Raw genomic sequence first — 20,432 nt, 5'->3', positions numbered from 1 at the left:
TTCAGTAACCATTCATGCACATAAAACTCAAGTCCATAATCTGGGTAGACACTTCAGTGCTGCACTGAGACAGTACTGCAAAGCAGGTGTCGTCTTTCAGATGAGACATTAAACCAATCCTTGTTCAGGTTGATATTTATTTATTTATTTTTACAATAATTTAAAAAAATCAGTAGGTGCTATTCAAAAGAAGGCAAGAGAGTTTTCCTTGTGTCCTAGCCAACATTTGGCTGTGAAACACTTTGGAACATTTTAAGGATGTGAAAGGCATTTCAGAAATGCATGGTCATCAAGGAAAGGGAATCTGCAACCCTGACTCACTGTTACCCTACATGTAATTCCAGTCCCGTGTTGTTATTGCCTAATCACTATTTAAGGACCAGCAACACCTCAACAGGACAACTACAGATGTCAACAAATGTTTCTTGGCAGCACCATCCATATTCCATAATTAAATTTTTTTTTAAATTCAGATGAAACAGCTACGTTTTTTCCCAAACAAATGGAACTATTACAGCCAACTGTACAGTCAATGGATAGCTCAGAAAAGCAATCATTTAAAAAATATATTTTATAGAACAAATGTTTATTTTTTTGTTGTTGAAGTAACCAGCTAGAAATTACTAACAGTACAACCATAAGGGAGGAAAAAGTAAATTATTAAGAGTACATTTCCATAAATGGGTGTGCCCAATACAAAACGCAATAGCGTTCTTATCATAAGCTTCTCAATGCAATCAAGACACAATAGAGAGATCCCTGTTCCCATGGCGCAGCAGATCTGTTCACTGATTAGATGCATCATACAGACCAGGAAGGCTCCAAGCCAATGCCTGGCCTGTGCTAAGTTAGCTGATCTCAGTGGCAGCATTAATGGTACTACAAATAGCCTTAATACCCATGGATTAGGCAAGAGTAAATTGGCCAAAGTTCCCATTCAATCACTATTCAGTGACTATGCTAAAAGGGTATCTGTGTACACCAGAATCAAGCTTGTTGAAATTTCCCTCATGGTGTGAATAACCTGCCCAACACCCATAGCTCACGTGAATGATGGCCAGTTGGATGGGGCACCAGATACAACTGGCACGTGTGAAACCATATCCCAGCAACAGTTTCTGGAATAAAGCAGAGAGAAAACTGGCAATTTTTTTTACTCACATGAATTGCCATAACAGGTAGGTCAATGTAGTTCAAGAGCTCATAGTGATACTTCACAGACATGCACGAAGAGAAGAAAACCATGAGCTTCTTCTTACGGTTCTTCTTTAGAAAAGTGAAGAGCAAGAGGAATCTTTTCTCAGATGGGCAAACTACATAACCCTAAATATGAAGACAAATCAGTCAGTATATAATTAAGTATTGCACATGAACTGTATATCCATTCGCAAGTAAAATACAGATAGTGAAATATTTTGTTTCATTGTGCTGTCTTGCAGGTTTTACTGTTCTGTGGACAACGCACCAGCCTTTAGAAAACTGCAGGTTTACTGGTATATTTAAAGGCGATCAGTTTTAATTTCCCCTCCTCCTGGGGAGGGGGGGGGCGGAGGAAATTGGGAGAAACTTGAAAAAAACTTCTGGGGAAAAATAGTCATTTTTAAGTTACAATATTTAAAAGACTATTGCGTTATTCTCTTAAATTCCCTGCATAGGGTGATCTCGCCACCATGTACCTTTAAATATACGAGTAATATTGACAAACTTAGAATTGGAAAAAGAACCAGAAAAAGTTTTAACATTATCCTTATATGAATCATACACTTGGAAAATGAGAAGTCATGTTTACGAAGCACTGATCAGTGAGGGAAAATACATTGGTGCAAAAATGTATTATGTGGAAGGAAACAGCCTTAATTTTATTCTTGTTTACATCAGCTTCATGTAGTCATTATTATGGAGCTGACCCCTGTTGCTGTGCTGAGGCTAGTTATTGGCAGATTAGAGAGTTGTTCCATGAATTTTGATCAGTGAAAACAGAAAATACAAAATATGAAATAGGGAAAGGGCAATATATTAAGAGGGGAATACTTTCAGTAGGACAACAGCACAGAATAATGAATGCATTTATCACCCAATTATCAGATGCTTTCCTCATCTTCCACATGAAAATAAATTCCCTTAAAAATGTTTATTTTATCAAAACAAACATGTTGCGTTCACCTGGGCACAATACAATCCAAAACACCCCAAAATTAAAAAAATTGTTTTGGTGATTGGGACTACAACAAAATACTTCTTTTAGATAAACTTTTGACATTAATTTTCTAGAACAAAGAACAAGAATTTATACACAATTTAGAAATGAAACATTCTTCTGTCCTGCCATGCTATAAATTTCAACTGAAATTTTTATTTCAGTTTAACTTCAGACCATGTAGAGAACATTAGAGGATACTGTAGGCTGGTTAATTTTGAGGCCATTGTGAATTTTATGAACAGCTGCAATTCCACTATATGCCTGCTGATGGTACTGCTGGACTTGGCTAAGCCACTGTTCAGTCGGCAGATGCAATGGAACTGAGGCCTCTGTCATAACTCGGAAATTAATGAGTTACTTCATAGGACCAAATAAAACAGAGTAGACAAGAAGAAACAAAATCCATAAGTCAGATTAGGTACATCATCACGAAGAAGCAATTAATGAATGGGGTTTAATAGTTTCCATGAACAGATATCTCCCCCCACCCACCCCCACTCAAAAAAAACCCATAGAAAATAGTGAGAAATAGCTGAATGATAAACAAAGATCAACTCAGTCAACAACAACAACTTGTATTTATATAGCACCGTTAACATAGTGAAACGTCCTAAGGTGCTTCCCAGTATTACGAGGTAAAAATATGACACCGTGCTGCATAAGTAGAAATTAGCGCAGGTGACCAAAAGCTTGGTCAAAGAGGTATGTTTTAAGTGGTGCCTTGAGGAAGGAAAGAGAGGGAGAGAGGTGGAGGGGTTTAGGCAGGGACCTAGGCAACAGAAGGCCACCAATGGTTGAGCGTTTTTAAATCAGGGCTGCTCAAGGAGAGCAGATATCTCAGGGGTTGTGGGGCTGCAAGAGATTACAGAGAGAGGGAGGGGCGAGGCCATGGAGGGATTTGAAAATAAGGATGAGAATTTTGAAATTGTGGCGTTGCTTTACTGGAAGCCATTGTAGGTCAGCGAGCACAAGGGTGATGGGTGAACGGGACGGTGCGAGTTAGGGCACGGGCAACCGAGTTTTGGATCACCTCTGGTTTACGCAGGTTAGAATGTGGGCTGTCTGGTTGGCTGTAAAGAGGCATTAGAAAAGACAGAAAAGGGGCCAAAAGATGTGAATAGATGAAGCAGACAAGATAATAGCAGGACAAAAATAAAATACTGTAGATACTGGAAATCTGAAATAAAAACAGAAAATGTCGGTAAACACTCAGCAGGTCAGGCAGCATCTGTGGATAGAGAAACAGAGTTAACATTTCAGGTCGATGACCTTCACCAGGAAAATGGAAGAGATAGCCAAGTTGCTAAAGTCAATGTTTAGACCAAACAGAAATGAGAACCGGTTCCTTAAGCATGTGTTAAAGACAATTGGCAAAGATAGAAAGGTCAGAATGGGAATGGCAGGGAGATCACGTGGCAAGCTGAACCAACCATTCTATGATTCTAAGCTACAGCGAGGTCAGAATCTTGTTAACGTGTTCTCTCCAGTGTAGAGAATACTGCCCTATAAGCTGTGAAGAAATATAAATAAACTGCCGCCGCAGATGGAAGACATGTTAGGGTTCTGACCAATGGCTTGTAAAGGCTCAAATGGACAGATGTTGCATTGACTACACTTGCTTGGGAAAGTGCCAGATGGTGATTGAAGCGTATCCTGAAAGGAACTGCCCCTTCAGACAGTTTAGAAGACCTTCACAGGAAGGGAATGAAGCAGCAAGACAAAGTTTTTGGAAGAAAGTTCCAAAGAGTAATCTCTGAAGGTGGAGAAGATTGGGCATGGGCAGTAATAAAGAGTAAAAAGCAGAGAATTAGCTCCAAAGGTCAGGTGGAGTGAGACCATGGAACTGAGTATGAACACCTCCCTCAACAGTAAATCTACCTCTTCTCAGAAGATCACAGAACTGAGATTGTAAGGTGTTGTGGATCACAGTCCAAAGCATTTCTCTCTGCTAACAAATCCGCTCACTATTTTAAACTGCTTTGACAAGTAAATTGCAAATGAACTGTGGGAAAACATTGCATTTTGAACTACAGGTATTACGGTATGTTAATTGTAACCCCAGTAATTTGACAAATTTTGTCACGTGTGTATTTGTTTGATCAATAACCCAATATGTAAATGCAAGCAAAAACAAAAGCACAGTACTGAAAAAAAGGCATTCATCTCACCTGTTCAAGGCCGTCTACAGTTGCAGTTTCTTTGTCGTCATCAACACCCACATACAAAGGTTCTTTCTTCAGTGAGATTTTGGCCAAGTCTTCCACTTTACGAGTTTGTGTAGCAGAGAAAAGCATTGTCTGCCGCCGCTCTGTAAAGGTTATAGACAGGTACTTCGAATTAATTTCCTTTTGTTTCAAATACCATCACTTTCTAGGGTGTATTTTTCTTCCATTGCTAACATTAGCAAAAAAGTTGGGGTTTTTTTGCCAGTCGAAAAAATAAAATGTACCCCCAATGTTCCTACCCGAGAAACATTTATGAAGGTCAGACCCAAACAAACTTAAGATAGTTTATAAAGTTCACCCAGTCAAGCGTTCAAAAATATTTGCTGTTAATTGTCATGGAGGGATTGGAGAAAAAGAGCCCTTACACTACTGCATCTGTGCCATTCCATTACTTTTCCTTCCTGCACCTTCTGACCTGACAATGCATTGAATTTATGCAGCCTTCCATTTTGTTATCTAACTTTTTAGGCCATGAAGACAGATACAACTAATTCTTAAATTGGGAAATTTAAAAAGTAGGGAAGAGATGGAGATGCGATTGTGATTTTTGTAGGGACCCTGCTGGAAAGTACATGTTGGGATGCCAGGTGAAAACAGGCTTGGTTTGATGACTTCCGTGCTTGTATAGTTTGTTTTCATTCACCATCAAAGTTCACACAAGAATATCCATTAACTCAGTGTACTGGATGACCGCTGATTGATACTGGCAGAACCAGGCATCAGGAAGATATCAACGACTTCGGAAAAAGAATAGGATGACAATGAATAAATTCCAAATATACTGAACGTGCAGGTAAGATGTGATGAAACAGAACTTACAAGAAAAAAAATCTATACAAATGCCTCAAAAACGCAGGCACTTGCCAACTCTAGGCCAAATAATTGTGTTAATGTCAAGAAAAAGTACAGCATACCTCTATTTTTTTTGAGAAGGAACCAGCCAACTACCACAACATGCCAAATTTAAGAATACTAAACAGTGAATCAAGGGGGTAAGTACTTAAGTACATCCCTGTACATAGTATTCTTTCTTTGAGTAGTTAAAAATCCAAATAAATATATTTGCTTAAAACAGATCAAGGATTTTCACAATGAACAAGCTAGATTCGAATGTGATGACAAATCAGTGTTGCAAATGATCTTAGGCTGCATGAACACAGACAGTTTGTCTAAGATTACAAATGCAGTAATGGAATGAAGTCTTAACTTATCCCAACTAGAAAGGTGAAAATCAATTTGAAATGGGAAATATTTTGTATTGTATTTCTGGAATCTTGAAAAAAAACAATTTATCACGGTGAAAATGAAGATTAAGAATATTTTAAAATATATCGCACTCATCTTTCCTGGACAGTAAAAATAAAATGACTGGATTAACATACTTGGCAGAAGTCTGATGATCTGTTTTAGTTCCTCTTCAAATCCCACTTCTAGGATACGGTCTGCTTCATCTATTACCAGACACTGCAGGTTCTTGAACATAAACCCTGGTGTGTTCTGCCAAGAAAAGATTCGCAAAAGATCATACATTTACAGTCTCAAGACATCCAAATATTTCATGCATACTGTGTCACAAGTGGAAGATTTTCAATCCCATCTGAACATCTTTTCCCAATTTTTAATGAATTTTTCAAAAATACATACAACCGGGGACATACACACACACACATACAAAATCAGGCATTCAGAGGAAAAAAGAACATCCAAGGCAAACACTGCAGATCCATTATGTGTGGTGCAAAGTTGGGAAGAAATGTTCTGTTCAATGAGAAAGGAATTAATGGGATTTGAAAACATCAAGATTATAAGTTCCAGGTCTAGGTCAATCTAATCCAAGTAAAACAATCAGAAGGGAATATTATACAAAAACAAAAACAAGCACACAGGCAAAGGAATAAAAGAAGCAAGAGAGAATAAGCCAAAGATATTGTCTATCACAACATTGGGTTGAAATAACCAGTACCACTGATTCATTCCTTTTAAGCCCAAGCATAGACACCCAACTTCTGTCATATGGACCCCTGCTGATTGCAGTACTTCAAAATGGGAGATCACAATGACATGAATTTAATATGGCTCAATGTGAAGAGTGTAAACTATACTCCCAGTCTAACTTATTCTCCTGAGCATTTGAATCCCAACACTGTTAGTAGCTCTGCTTAGCACCACATGAACAGCAAATGTGTTATAATAAAGATACACAGCAGGTCAATTAAATAGCCAACAAAAGTAGTTATAGAAAACACTAGAACAGAGTAGTTTAATGGCCAACCTCTCCTTAAAATCATAGCCTAGAATGGTTGAATTATAGACAAGCCCAAAATTAGGAGATTGTTGGGTTCCAATAGCCACATCGATATCTCACAATCTCAAGAGAATTCCAGTTATGCACCAACAATATGCATTTATATAGCGCCTTTAGCGTAGTAAAATGTCCCAAGGTGCATCACAGGAGCGTTATCAAAAGCCACACATAATGATATTAGGGCAGATGATCAAAAGCTTGGTCAAAGAGGTAGGTTTTAAGGAGCATCTTAAGGGATGAAAGTAGAAAGGCAGAGAAGTTTAGGGAGGGAATTCCAGAGCTTAGGTGCTCGGCAACTGAAGGTATGACCGCCGACGGTGGAGCGATTAAAATCGAGGATGCGCAAGAGACCAGAATTGGAGGAGCACAGTTATCTCGGAGTGTTGTAGGACTGAAGGAGGTTAGAGATAGCGAGGGATGAGACCAAGGAGGGATGCTGGCGTACGACATCCTCGGCGGGGCCCCACCCGACAACAACATCGGCGTGGCTGGACAGCCCGGCAACCTCCTTGGTGGGGCCCGCCCGACGACATCCTCCTCAGCGGGACCAGATGGCCCGAGCAGCTCTTCGGCAGGAATTCCCCCCCCCCCCCTCAACCCTTTCTCTCGCTCTGAAATCTGGAAATACCCGAGCCTGGGCTCGGGTGTTTCTGGATTTGTGATGTCAGAAAACAAATCGAAAATCCGGAAAAGCCCGGAATCCAGAATGGCCTTGGGTTCTGGATTTTAGGCGCTGCACCTGTATCGCACTTTATAGGTCATTTTAAAAAGACATAATTGGCTGTGAAATGCTTTGTGATGTCCTGAAGTCATGAATAGTTCTATCTGATGAAACTCCTTTTTTTAAAGATACATTTATTCAGAGTTCAAGTGATAAATGCATAATACCTGCATATGATCCAGAAGTCTGCCTGGAGTTGCTATTATGATGTTGATTCCGTTTGCCAATCTTTGTGCTTCTGCAGTTCTGTTGCTACCTCCCATGAGCAAACCATAAGTGTGAACATGGTGTGCCATTAGTTCTTTTAGAACACCGTATGTTTGCATGGCTAATTCTCGAGTGGGTGAAAGAACGAGGACACCCGTCCCTGAGGAAACAAGTTTATTTTCAGTTACAGACTAAAACCTCAGCTTAGCTTTACGAACAATGGGGGGGAATTCTGTTGTGCTCAGTTCAAGGGCGTTGACATCTGGGAGGTGGGACATTTTGCGCCAGGTGCGGAAGTGGGGCGCAAAATATCGTGCTTCTTTTCGGGCGTGGTAGTGGGGTGGGCGGGTTGGGATATAGCACTGTGCACTGGGCCGCGTAGCTCTGCCAAGTAGGAGGGGCTCTTCCCTTAATTAAAGGGAAGGGCCCAAGTTGCAAACTCTGCAATGATGAAAGGGGCCTCCCTGGACCACCGGGGAGTGGGTGGTGCCGTGCCAATAGCTCGGTACTCAAGCAGAGTGCCGGGTTGACCGATTACAGCACGGACCCCAAGGTCAAGTGCCAATGGGGCGCTCTACAAAATAGGGTAATTTTTCCCCCAAAGGCCCACACCTCCCCTTTAACGCGCCCAGCAACTCAGCTTCGGGGGGCACGTACAGTTGCCGGTACAGCTTCGGGGGGGGGGGGGGGGCGATATCCAATTTAGGGTCCGGGGGTGCCAATGACCCGAATTTCTAGCCCGATACCTCTTATCTATTTCTGCTTCAAAATTAGGTAACTTTATTAGCAAAGAATTAAGATATATTTGGAAGTGGAGGGAAGAGGAGGCAGAAATCAACTCAAAAACAGGCTCAATGAGGATACTTTCTATAGCATTACACATTTTAGTGGATTGTGCAAAGAGAAGACTTGTAAGGCTTGAAAATAATGTTAACCAGAGAAAAAAATTACCCTACACCCACAACTTTGAAATTTTACTTTCAGAAACAATTTTAGCCACTGATGCAATGAGTTTTAAAATTATTGGTCTTATCTAGAATATTTAAGCATATTGTTTCAAACACAAAGAACTAAACATGTTCAATTTGAATAACTAAAATCTTTTTATAAATTATAATAAACTAATGTGTCCAATAGTGGATGAACATGCATCTAACTTTAATCAATTAAAGTATTACAACTTGAGCCATTTGTTTACCGTTTCTCGGCATGAACTTAAGTTTGTAGATCAGTTCAATGGCAGGAATGAGGAATGCCAATGTTTTCCCACTGCCCGTCTTAGCTGCAGCCAGAATATCCCTATAAAACAATAGTGAAAAGAGGATTTAATTTTATAGTCCTGGCTCTAGTCATTCTTTCCCACTTTTAATACTGCCTCTTTTGAATGAATTATGCAGTATACAGGAAAACATAGAAACATAGAAAATAGGTGTAGGAGTAGGCCATTCGAGCCTGCATCGCCATTCAACAAGATCATGGCTATCACCCACCACAGCACCTCCCCCCCCCACCCGCAAGGGCCACATCCAACTCCCTCCCGAACACATCCAATGAACTGGCATCAACAACTCTCCACGGCAGGGAACCCCACAGGCCAACAACTCCCCGAGTGAAGAAGTCTCTCCCAATCCCAGCCCCAAACAGCCCACCCAAGAGCTTGCCCCCACACCCCCCAGCTCCGGACCCACCCAACACCGGGAACACTCCCCCCGCACCCAATCCACCCCGTCAGAATCCTTCCCAAATGCCGAACACCCCCGGATGTCGAAACCCCAGCCCCGGTCACCCCGGAGCCACGCCAACCACACCGCATCCACCAACTGCCATCTGCGCAGTCAACCCGTCCACCCCACTCTGAACACTCCCCGCACTGAGGCACAGAGCCCCCAGGCCCACCCCTCCAACACACTTCGCCCCCCCCAGACCTCCGCTGCAATGTGGCCCCTCCTGTCCTCCGCCCTGGGTTTCTCCGCCCCCCATCTCCACCACTCTCCCCTCCATCCCCCGCCCCATCTCCCCTCAACTTCCCTCTGCCTCCCCGCACAGGCTTCCATCTTGGGGGCGGTAACTTTCTGTGGCAGGGAATTTTAGCCCCTAGCGTGGAAGTCCTGCTCCTGCTGCAGAATTGGCCTAACCACCCCTCAATGGAAGCGGAGTGCAATTTCCCACACTCCACTTCCTTTGGGGGCAGTTACCGGGGCACGACTGGATGCTCCTGTGACAGTTTGAACTGGTGCTCTCCACTCTCCCATCCTGTGACAGTTTGAACTGGTGCTCTCCACTCTCCCATCCTGTGACAGTTGGAACTGGTGCTCTCCACTCTCCCGTCCTGTGACAGTTGGAACTGGTGCTCTCCACTCTCCCGTCCTGTGACAGTGGGAACTGGTGCTCTCCACTCTCCCGTCCTGTGACAGTTTGAACTGGTGCTCTCCACTCTCCCATCCTGTGACAGTTTGAACTGGTGCTCTCCACTCTCCCGTCCTGTGACAGTTGGAACTGGTGCTCTCCACTCTCCCGTCCTGTGACAGTTGGAACTGGTGCTCTCCACTCTCCCGTCCTGTGACAGTTTGAACTGGTGCTCTCCACTCTCCCGTCCTGTGACAGTTGGAACTGGTGCTCTCCACTCTCCCGTCCTGTGACAGTTGGAACTGGTGCTCTCCACTCTCCCGTCCTGTGACAGTGGGAACTGGTGCTCTCCACTCTCCCGTCCTGTGACAGTTGGAACTGGTGCTCTCCACTCTCCTGTGACAGTGGGAACTGGTGCTCTCCACTCTCCTGTGACAGTGGGAACTGGTGCTCTCCACTCTCCTGTGACAGTGGGAACTGGTGCTCTCCACTCTCCTGTGACAGTGGGAACTGGTGCTCTCCACTCTCCTGTGACAGTGGGAACTGGTGCTCTCCACTCTCCTGTGACAGTGGGAACTGGTGCTCTCCACTCTCCTGTGACAGTGGGAACTGGTGCTCTCCACTCTCCCGTCCTGTGACAGTTTGAACTGGTGCTCTCCACTCTCTCTACTGTGACAGTTGGAACTGGTGCTCTCCACTCTCCCGTCCTGTGACAGTTGGAACTGGTGCTCTCCACTCCCCGACATGTGACAGTTTGAACTACTGCTCTCCACTCTCCTTAAACATGTCTTACAAATTTACATCCAATAATCGGGAATGATTTATTGGATCAAATACTGTGAACAAACATAGCAACTCCAGAAAAAAGGATATCATTTACTCTAAATATGTTTTCAAATTAAAAACACTCTCAACTCAGATCATCTTCCGCTGCATCAACAAGTTGCCCTTATATAGCACCTTTAATGTAGAAAAATGTCCCAAAGTGCTTCACAAAAACAATCAATAAAAAGGATACCAAGCCAAAGGAGATATTAGGGCAGGGATGACCAAAAGCTTGATCAAAGAGGTGGGTTTTAAAGAGTCTCTTAAAAATAGAGTAGAGGGAGGTCGCGAGGCAGAGGAGTTTAGGGAGAGAATTCCTGAATGTGGGACTTGGGAAGCTAAAGGCATCGCCGCCAACGTTGGGGCAAAGAGAAGGCGACACCACACAAGAGGTCAGAGGAACAGAGTTTTGGGGTGGGAGTTTTCAGGACTGGAGGGAACTCACAGAAATAAGGAGGAATGATGCCATGAAATGACTTAAATTCAAGGATTAGAATTTTTAATTTGAGGCGCTAGAGGACTAGAAGCCAATGCAGGTCAGTGAATACAGGAGAGGTGAATGAGCGAGTCTTGTTGTGGGTAGGGTATGGGCAGCAGAGTGGTGGATAGGAGACAGGCCAGGAGAGCATTGGAATAGACAAGTCTGGCATGACAAAAGCATGGATTAAGGTTTCAGTAGTAGACGTGCTGAAGCAGGGTCAGAGACAGACGATGTTAAGAGGTGGAAGTAGAGTCTTCATGATGGTGAGGATATGGGACTGGAAGCTCCACTCAGGGTCAAATAGGCAGCCGAGGTTGTAAACAGTCTGAGACATGGCCAGGGAAGAGAATAACTGTTGGCTATGGTACTGAGATTGAAGCAGGAACCAAAGATGGTGGCTTCAGTTTTCCTAGATGTTTAGATATCGGAAATTGCAGCTCAAAGGCTGGATGTTGGACATAGTCTGACAGCAAAGGGGCAGTGGAGGAGTCAAGTGTGGTGGAGAGGAAGAGCTGGGCATCATCAGCATACAGGTAGAAGTTGAACCCATGTCTGCGGATGATGTTACCAAGGGGCAGCAGACGACCAAGATGAGAGAACCACATCTTGGAGACCTCCAATGGAACGCTGCAAGGGCAACAGTTTCTACACCTCCATTTTCTGTGGAGGAGGCAAGTTCAAAAGAGGTCTATTCTATGCTACCTCTGATGTTTTATCCGAACGATGTAATCTAAGTTGCCTACTAGAATGACAAAACAGCGACAGGAGGATAAGGTACAAAAAAGGGCACTTTTTAAAATCAGCACCCAAATAATGTTGAGCATGTACTTATATGATCAATACAACTTACCTGCCCTCCAGCAAAGGTCGGATACTTTTCTGTTGAATTTGTGTCATATGAGTAAAGCTCATGTCAGTAATGGCCTTTAAAGTATTCTCACTAACTATGTCAGCCAAGGAAGAAAACGCAGTGTCTTCAAAGGCTCCTGAACACAAAGAATATGAAATTAGCTAAAAGATATCACCTGAAGGGCTAGCTACTCATCACATAAATATCAGTGACACTCATCATTTCTTTAGAATCACATTTCACAAAGCATAATCATCGCAACACATAAAAAATGCAGCAATGTTGATAAAGTATTTACAGCACAGAAACAGGCCATTTGGCCCAACTGGTCCATGCCAGTATTTATGCTCCACACAAGCCTCCTCCCACCCATCTTCACCTAACCCCATCAGCACATCCTTCTATTCCTTTCTCCCTCTTGTGCTCATGTAGTTTACCCTTGAATGCATCTATGCTATTTGCCTAAACTACTATCTGTGGTACCGAGTTCCACATTCTCTGGGTAAAGTTGTTGGCAGTGACGTATTAAAAAAACTGCAACTTCCTTAAATATCCTCACACAAGGGACCAACTGCAACTGCCAATATACTGAGCAAGTCACCATCATACAACAAATATATTATTCTACAATCTTGCACATAAGTAGGCTCATGTACTTTCATTCACAACCTATGCATTTTTCAAATATTTGCTAGTTACTGTACAGATATAATACATTATGTGGCATTCTAACACATTAGACAACTTGTACATCTGACAAAGGACACTTGTGACTCCTTTTTAGTGTCTTATAATCCTCCCTTTCTTTCTCACATGTATTGGAGGCACACATTCCCTGAACTACCTGGCATCGTGCAACTTTAAGATCCTACATTTTCTCCAGCACACTGAAATGAGAAGTTTTTCCATTTACAATGCAAGATCTTAATGGTTGCTTTTCTTTAAAATTGCCAATTCTGAAGAAAATATCTACTTTACATGCTATGAGAAATGTATATACAAGTATAGCAAAACCTACTTAAATAACTATTGCTAATTCCAGCTAAATTGTGTAAAAGTTATTAGAATTTGAATAACTTCAAAGGGGAAGTATTCATTAACATTTCCAGCTTAATAGGGACTAAACTTAAAAAAAGGCTGGCAGTGTACAATGTTAGCACACACGTATCATAACTGACTGAACTTACTGCGTGCAACCAACAGATCAGAACAAAGCTTAGTAGCCCCATTACGTGGTGGTTGACAACTCGCAGCAGGAGCAGGATCCACAATCATCTCCTCAGCCACAATAGAGCCCAGCACAAGTGCAAGAAACAAAGTTTTTCGCAAGCATCTTCAGCCAGAAGTGCTGAGTGCGTGATTTTACTTGGCTGTCTCAAGGTCCCAACCATCAAAGGTGCCAGAGTCCAGTCAATTCAGTTTATTCCATGTGACATTCAGAAGTAGCAGAGTCCACTGGACCAGCGAAAGCTATGAACCTGGATAACAAGCTGGCTCTGGTGGTGAAGCCCTGTGCACTAGCTGCTGCTCCCTTAGCGAAGCTGTTCTATTGCAGCTATGACACTGGAATCTACTGAATAATGTGGAAGTTGCCCATGTATGCCCTATCTACAAAAAAAGGATAAATCTATCCTGACAAATTACCACCCTATCAACCACATCCCAACCATCAAGTGATGGAAAATCATCAATTGCCCCATCAATCAACAACTATGCACTGGTAATCTGTGCAACAATGCTCAGTTCAGATTCCACCAGACCTACTTGTCTCCAGTCTGCATCATAGCCTTGATCCAGACATGGATGCAAGAGCCGAATGCCAGGAGAGGCGAGAGCAGTTGCCCTTGACATCAAGGCAGCATTTGACCGTTGTCCATAAGAACGTAAGAAATAGCAGGAGTAGGCCATACGGCCCCTCTAGCCTGCTCCGCCATTTAATACGATCATGGCTGATCCGATCATGGACTCAGCTCCACTTCCCTGTCCACTCCTCATAACCTCTTATCCCCTTATCGTTTAAAAAAAAAACTGTCTATTTCTGTCATAAATGTATTCAATGTTCCAGCTTCCACAGCTCTCTGAGGCTGCGAATGCCACAGATTTACAACCTTCTGAGAGAAGAAATTTCTCATCTCAGTTTTAAATGGGCGGCTCCTTATTCTAAGATCATGCCCTCTAGTTCTAGTCTCCCCCATCAGTGGAAATATCCTCTTTACATCCACCTTGTCAAGCCCCCTCATAATCTTATACGTTTCGATAAGATCACCTCTCATTCTTCTGAATTCCAATGTGTAGAAGCCCAACCTATTCAACCTTTCCTCATAAGTCAACCCCCCCATCCCTGGAATCAACCTAGTGAACCTTCTCTGAACTGCCTCCAAAGCAAGTATATCCTTTCGTAAATATGGAAACCAAAACTGCACGCAGTATTCCAGATGTGGCTTCACCAATACCCTGTACAACTGTAGCAAGACTTCCCTGCTTTTATACTCCATCCCCTTTGCAATAAAGGCCAAGATTCCATTGGCCTTCCTGATCACTTGCTGTATCTGCATACTATCCTTTTGTGTCTCATGCACAAGTATCCCCAGGTCGCGCTGTACTGCAGCACTTTGCAATCTTTCTCCATCTAAATAATAACTTGCTCTTTGATTTTTTTCTACCAAAGTGCATGACCTCACACTTTGCAACATTATACTCCATCTGCCAAATTTTTGCCCACTCACTTAGCCTGTCCATGTCCTTTTGCAGATTTTGTGTGTCCTTCTCACACATTGCTTTTCCTCCCATCTTTGTATCATCAGTAAACTTGGCTACGTTACACTCTGTCCCTTCCTCCTAGTCATTAATATAGATTGTAAATAGTTGGGGTCCCAGCATTGATCCCTGCGGCACCCCACTGGTTGCTGATTGCCAACCCGAGACTGAACCATTTATCCCTACTCTATGTTTTCTGTTCATTAGCCAATCTTCTATCCATGCTAATATACTACCCCCATGATACCCACCTGCTCTATCAACCCCATTCCCACTAAACTACTAACCACCCAACTTCAGTTCCTTGCCTCCATGCTCATTGGCATTGTAAACTGTTCCCTCTCAAGTTCAGTCCCTTTCAAAACTAGTCATCAACAAACTACCCTGACCCCTCTGTCCTTGCAAATTACTGCACCATCTCCAACCTACCTTTCCTCATGTCCTTGAACATGTTACTTCCCAAATCCATCTGATTTTTTCATAACACCATGTCGGGACCTCTCCAAATCGGGTTTCCAACCTGCCATAGCACTGTAACAACCCTAATCAGTCAATAATGACAGCACCTCGTCCTCTTGACCTCTCTAACATTTGACATGGTTGACCATACCATCCTCCTCCAGCACCTCTCCTCCATTGTCCAGCTGAGTGTGACTGCCCTCAATTGGCTCTACTCTTACTTATCCAATTGTAGGCAGGCAATCTCTTTTTCTTTCCCTACCGTTACCACTGGTGTCCCCAAGAATTTATCCTTGATCCCCACTACTCCTCATCTACATGCTGCCTGTTGGCCACACCATCTGAAGACACGGCATCAGATTTGACATGTATGCTGGCGACACCCAGCTGTAACTCATCACCACTCTTGACCAATCCACTGACTCTTGTGTTTGCTTGCTAATCCAACAGCGAGCCCGCAATTTTCACATACCAACCAAACACTTGTGAAGAGGAAGTTGATGTACTCTGCTGTGATATTTTGGGCGTACATTATCACAGCTTGCTTTTGTACATAGCTGCAGTGCATCAACATTCAATGGCTTAAACCTCAGAAATAGGTTACCTGTCAACCCCAAAGGCAAAGTTGGCCCGTCACCATCTTCAGATTGCTCGTCATCATTTTCCTCATCCCTTTGATCTTGTTCCACTTCTAAGTCATCAGCTTTGTTCACCTCTGGCTCGCTTTCCTCGTTCTGTTCTGCATTTTTTGGCTTTTTGGTTTCTACAATAAAGAATAAAATAAAGTTGGCCTATGGTCCGTTGTGTTACTAACATTGGCAATATTAAACTAATTCTCTTTTCCTATGTTGTGAACATCTTAATGGGTCATTATTCTCTCCATAAGGGTGCAACTGTACTGACATTTTCTCGTCAAATCAAAGCAGTTTTGGCTGTGCATCGATGCAAACGTGCAAGTATAACACTAGAATCAGAACTGGTGGCGTTCTTGTCCGTCAGAAACGCAAAGCCTGCAACACAACAGGCTTAATAGCTGTGCTTTGCATTCCAATTTAGTTTTCGCCAATGTAACTATATATACACACACCCCCACACACACGCATACATATTTTCCTAACCTGCTGAATCAGCAAAATAGCTCATTGGGTATCAAAGCATGTCCAGGTCACGTGTTGCACAGGGTAGAAACACAGCAACATTTCTGTACTATGCCTAAATAATGTACTTTGAACTCCAAATCAGGGCAACAAAACAATTTTACTTTATCACACCAGCCAACCTTGTGGCTTGAGTGACTACCTATTAAATGCCAAACTAGGTGCAGCTTTGTGCCTTGGTCCTAAATTCTTTAGTCACTGGGTTAAGATTAACTAAATATATGGCATATAGGACCCTGACCATGGCCAGGGGAGACTTTCATTCCATTTTTCTGAACTTAACGAAAATAAAAGGCACGGGATGCTAGTAAAGCAACACCCTGTTCTGCCCATATCATTTACTGATGTTGTAACTCTGAAAATTGAAACTTAATTATGCTAATTTGACAGCTCAAACATCTGCAGTAACTCAAATTTCAAATCAAGATGCCCAATCTTCCATATATATGTATGCACATAGGGAGCCATGACCAAATGCATATTTAATAAAAATCAATTAGGAACCTCAGTAATAAGTAGACCAAGGAGCCTCAATTTTAGAAAATTAAGTTCTCAAATATCAAAACAAAAGATTTCAAAATTATGTTTTATCCCATCACTGTATTTAGTTTCCCGATTCAGCGGTAGCCTTCCTTTCTGCACCAATGTAAAATACCACAATGTGACTATTTTACATGGTGTACACCCATTAAGAACTGTCCCTAATCTCATCTGCAGACAGTTAAACAATTATATTACAGAGGCATAATAAATCAAGGAGATTTTGGACTAATCCTGATAATTCAAACTATTTTTTTTTCACTAAAGAATTAAATTATCCAATAATTGGAATGAAACAATGTAAGCAACACAGCTAAGTGGTAATTTTGTTCTAAATTTTGAATGAAGAGCAGAATGTATTTTCTAATGTAGTATTAATCGCATGGCATCTCTGTCCCATCAGTGTTTAACAACAAAAACACATGGGACTCATTCAGGGGCAAGTACTAATTGCTAAGTGTGCTTATTCTCAGTTTCCTACAAATTAATTATTGCACTATTTTAGATTTGACTGATTCCAAGTTAAACTTCTTATTTATTCTATCATTTCAATGACAAATTATTGCATTCATGCATTATTGAAGTAAACAAACTGAAATTAACTTACCAGTTTCCTGGATGTTAGTTGCAAGTTTTCTTTTCTTTCTCTTTTTTATTTCTGTGACAGATTTACGTTCAGTCTCATCTTTCATAAGCCGTTGTTCTTTTTTCAACATGTTTGTAGTTTTTTCCTGATCAGTTGCCACCTCTTGTGGTATTTCATTTTCCACTTCATTTTCTTGGACCACTGTCAACATAAAGTTTAATTTTGTTCATACAAGTCCAAATTCACTGAAGGTTCAAGTATTAGATGCTCACACTGGTATAGATGCCATACTTGGTTACAGATGATCAACAATCTTAAATTACTATATGCCTGACCCAGAAACGAATCAGCTCCAAGACCAGTTTGAAGAAAAGAAAAAGACTTGCATTTATACAGCACCTCAGGTCATCCCGAAGTTCTGCAGTCAATTAAGTAAATTTTTTTTAAGTATAGTCACTGTTACAAGGTAGGAAAGATGGCTGCCAATTTGTGCACAGTGAGATCCCAAACAGCAGAAGCGAGGCATATAGCAATTTAACAAACTGTATTTATACAGCGCATTTAACTTAGTAAAACATCCCAAGGCATTTCACAGGCGTATTATGAGACAAAAAAGTTTGATACTGAGTCATATGAGGAGAAATTAGGGTAGGTGACTAAAGGCTTGGTCAGAGATAGGTTTTAAGGAGCATCTTAAAAGGAGGAAAAAGAGGCGGAGAGTTTTAAACAGGGAATTCCAGAGCTTAGGGCCTACACAACAGAAGGCACGGCGACCAATGATTGAACAATTATAACCAGGGATGCTCAAGAGGGCACAATTAGAGAAGCGCAAATATCTCGGGGGGGGGGGGGGGGGGGGGCGGGTTGTGGGGCTGAAGGAGATTACAGAGATAGGGAGGGGCAAGGCCATGGAGGGATTTGAAAATAGAAACATAGAAATCTACAGCGCAGTAGGAGGCCATTTCAGTCCATCGTGTCCACGCCGGCAGACAAAGAACAAGACAGCCCTTGCTCAGCAGCCCTGAAGATTACATATAAACCTATGAACAATGAACAATGGTGGAAAGGTAAAGAACATCCAGCCCAACCAGTCCGCCTCACACAACTGCGATACCCTATGTATCGCAACAGTTGACACTCCACCCCAACCGGAGCCATGTGATCTCCTGGGAGACACACAAAAAGATAAAAACCCAGGCTAATTGGGGGAAAAAATCTTGGAAAATTCCTCTCCGACCCATCTAGGCGAACGAAACTAGTCCAGATCATCACCCAGGCAGTATTCGATTCCCTGAAGTACTTACCATCATATGTGCGCCAGCGAACAAGAGGTTATCCAGTCTAATCCCACTTATCAGCTCTAGTCCGTAACCATGCAGGTTACGGCACTTCAAGTGCCCATCCAAGCACTTTTAAAAAATGTGGTGAGGGTTTCTACCTCTACCACCCTTCCAGGCAGTGAGTTCCAGAACCCCACAACCCTCTGCGTGAAGAAGCCTCCCCTCAAATCACCTCGAAACCTTCCACCAACCACTTTAAAACTATGCCCCCTCGTAAGTGACCCCTCCACAAAGGGAAATAGGCCCTTGCTATCCACTATATGCAGGCCTCAAAATTTTATACAACTCAATGTCTCCTCTCAGCCTCCTCTGTTCCAAGGAGAACAAACCCAGCATATCCAATCTGTCCTCATAGCTACGATTCTTCATTCCAGGCAGCATTCTCGTAAATCTCCTCTGTACCCTCTCCAGTGCAATCACATCCTTCCTATAATACGGCAACCAGAACTGCACGCAATTTTCCAGCTGTGGCCTAACCATAGTATTATAAAAATTAAGCACAACATCCTGCTCTTGTATTCTATGCCTCGGCCAATAAATGCAAGCATTCGGTATGCCTTGTTAACCACCTTACCCACCTGGCCTACTACTTTCAGGGATCTGTCGACAAGCACTCCAAGGTCCCTTTGTTCATCTACACTTCTAAGTGGCCTATCGTTTAATGTGTATACCCTTTCCTTATTAGCCCTCCCCAATTGCATTACCTCACACTTCTCCGAATTAAACTCCATTTGCCACTGTTCTGCCCACCTGGCCAGTAGATTGATATCCTCCTGTAGTCCATGACTTTCCTCTTCATTATCAACTACACAGCCAATTTTAGTGTCATCTGCAAACTTCTTAATCATACCCTCTATATTCAAATCTAAATCATTGATGTATACCACAAAACGCAAGGGGCCCAGTACTGAGCTCTGCGGAACCCCACTGGAAACATCCTTACAGTCACAAAAACATCCATCAACCATTACCTTTGCTTCCTACCTCTAAGCCAATTTTGGATCCAACTTGCCACTTTGTCCTGGATCCCATGGGCATTTACCTTCGTGACCAGTCTGCCATGTGGGACCTTATCAAAAGCTTTGCTAAAGTCCATATACACTACATCATACACACTACCCTCATCGACCCTCTTGGTTACCTCCTCAAAAGATTCAAACAGGTTAGTCAAATTAGATCTTCACTTAACAAATCCGTGTTGACTGTCCCCGATTAATCCTTGCCTTTCTAAATGTAGATTTATCCTGTCCTTCGGACTTTTGTCCAATAATTTTCCCACCACTGAGGTTAGGCTGACAGGCCTGTAGTTACTCGGCCAATCCCTTTCTTCCTTCTTAAACAAGGGCACCACATTAGCAGTCCTCCAGCACCATGTCTAAATCCAAAGAGGACTGGAGGATGATGGTCAAGGCCTCTGCTATTTCCTCTTTTAC

The 20,432-nt window shown here is 42.5% G+C and overlaps 1 protein-coding gene across 1 annotated transcript in view; it reads right to left on the bottom strand.

Annotated features, from left to right (window-relative positions):
• Positions 1-20,432, bottom strand: part of ddx18 (DEAD (Asp-Glu-Ala-Asp) box polypeptide 18) — a 45,715-nt gene that overhangs the window by 21,314 nt on the left and 3,969 nt on the right. The window contains exons 2-9 of the mRNA XM_070875460.1: positions 17,681-17,860; positions 15,981-16,139; positions 12,161-12,296; positions 8,857-8,957; positions 7,619-7,818; positions 5,808-5,922; positions 4,369-4,508; positions 1,162-1,323 (exon numbers count right to left, since the gene is read on the bottom strand). Of these exons, the coding sequence (XP_070731561.1) occupies positions 1,162-1,323; positions 4,369-4,508; positions 5,808-5,922; positions 7,619-7,818; positions 8,857-8,957; positions 12,161-12,296; positions 15,981-16,139; positions 17,681-17,860 (1,193 nt within the window). The remainder of the gene's footprint in view (positions 1-1,161; positions 1,324-4,368; positions 4,509-5,807; positions 5,923-7,618; positions 7,819-8,856; positions 8,958-12,160; positions 12,297-15,980; positions 16,140-17,680; positions 17,861-20,432) is intronic.

Source organism: Pristiophorus japonicus, chromosome 3 (genome assembly GCF_044704955.1).
Source record: "Pristiophorus japonicus isolate sPriJap1 chromosome 3, sPriJap1.hap1, whole genome shotgun sequence".
In the NCBI taxonomy this organism is placed as follows: Eukaryota; Metazoa; Chordata; class Chondrichthyes; family Pristiophoridae; genus Pristiophorus; species Pristiophorus japonicus.
This window is presented reverse-complemented; position numbering and strand designations above follow the sequence as displayed.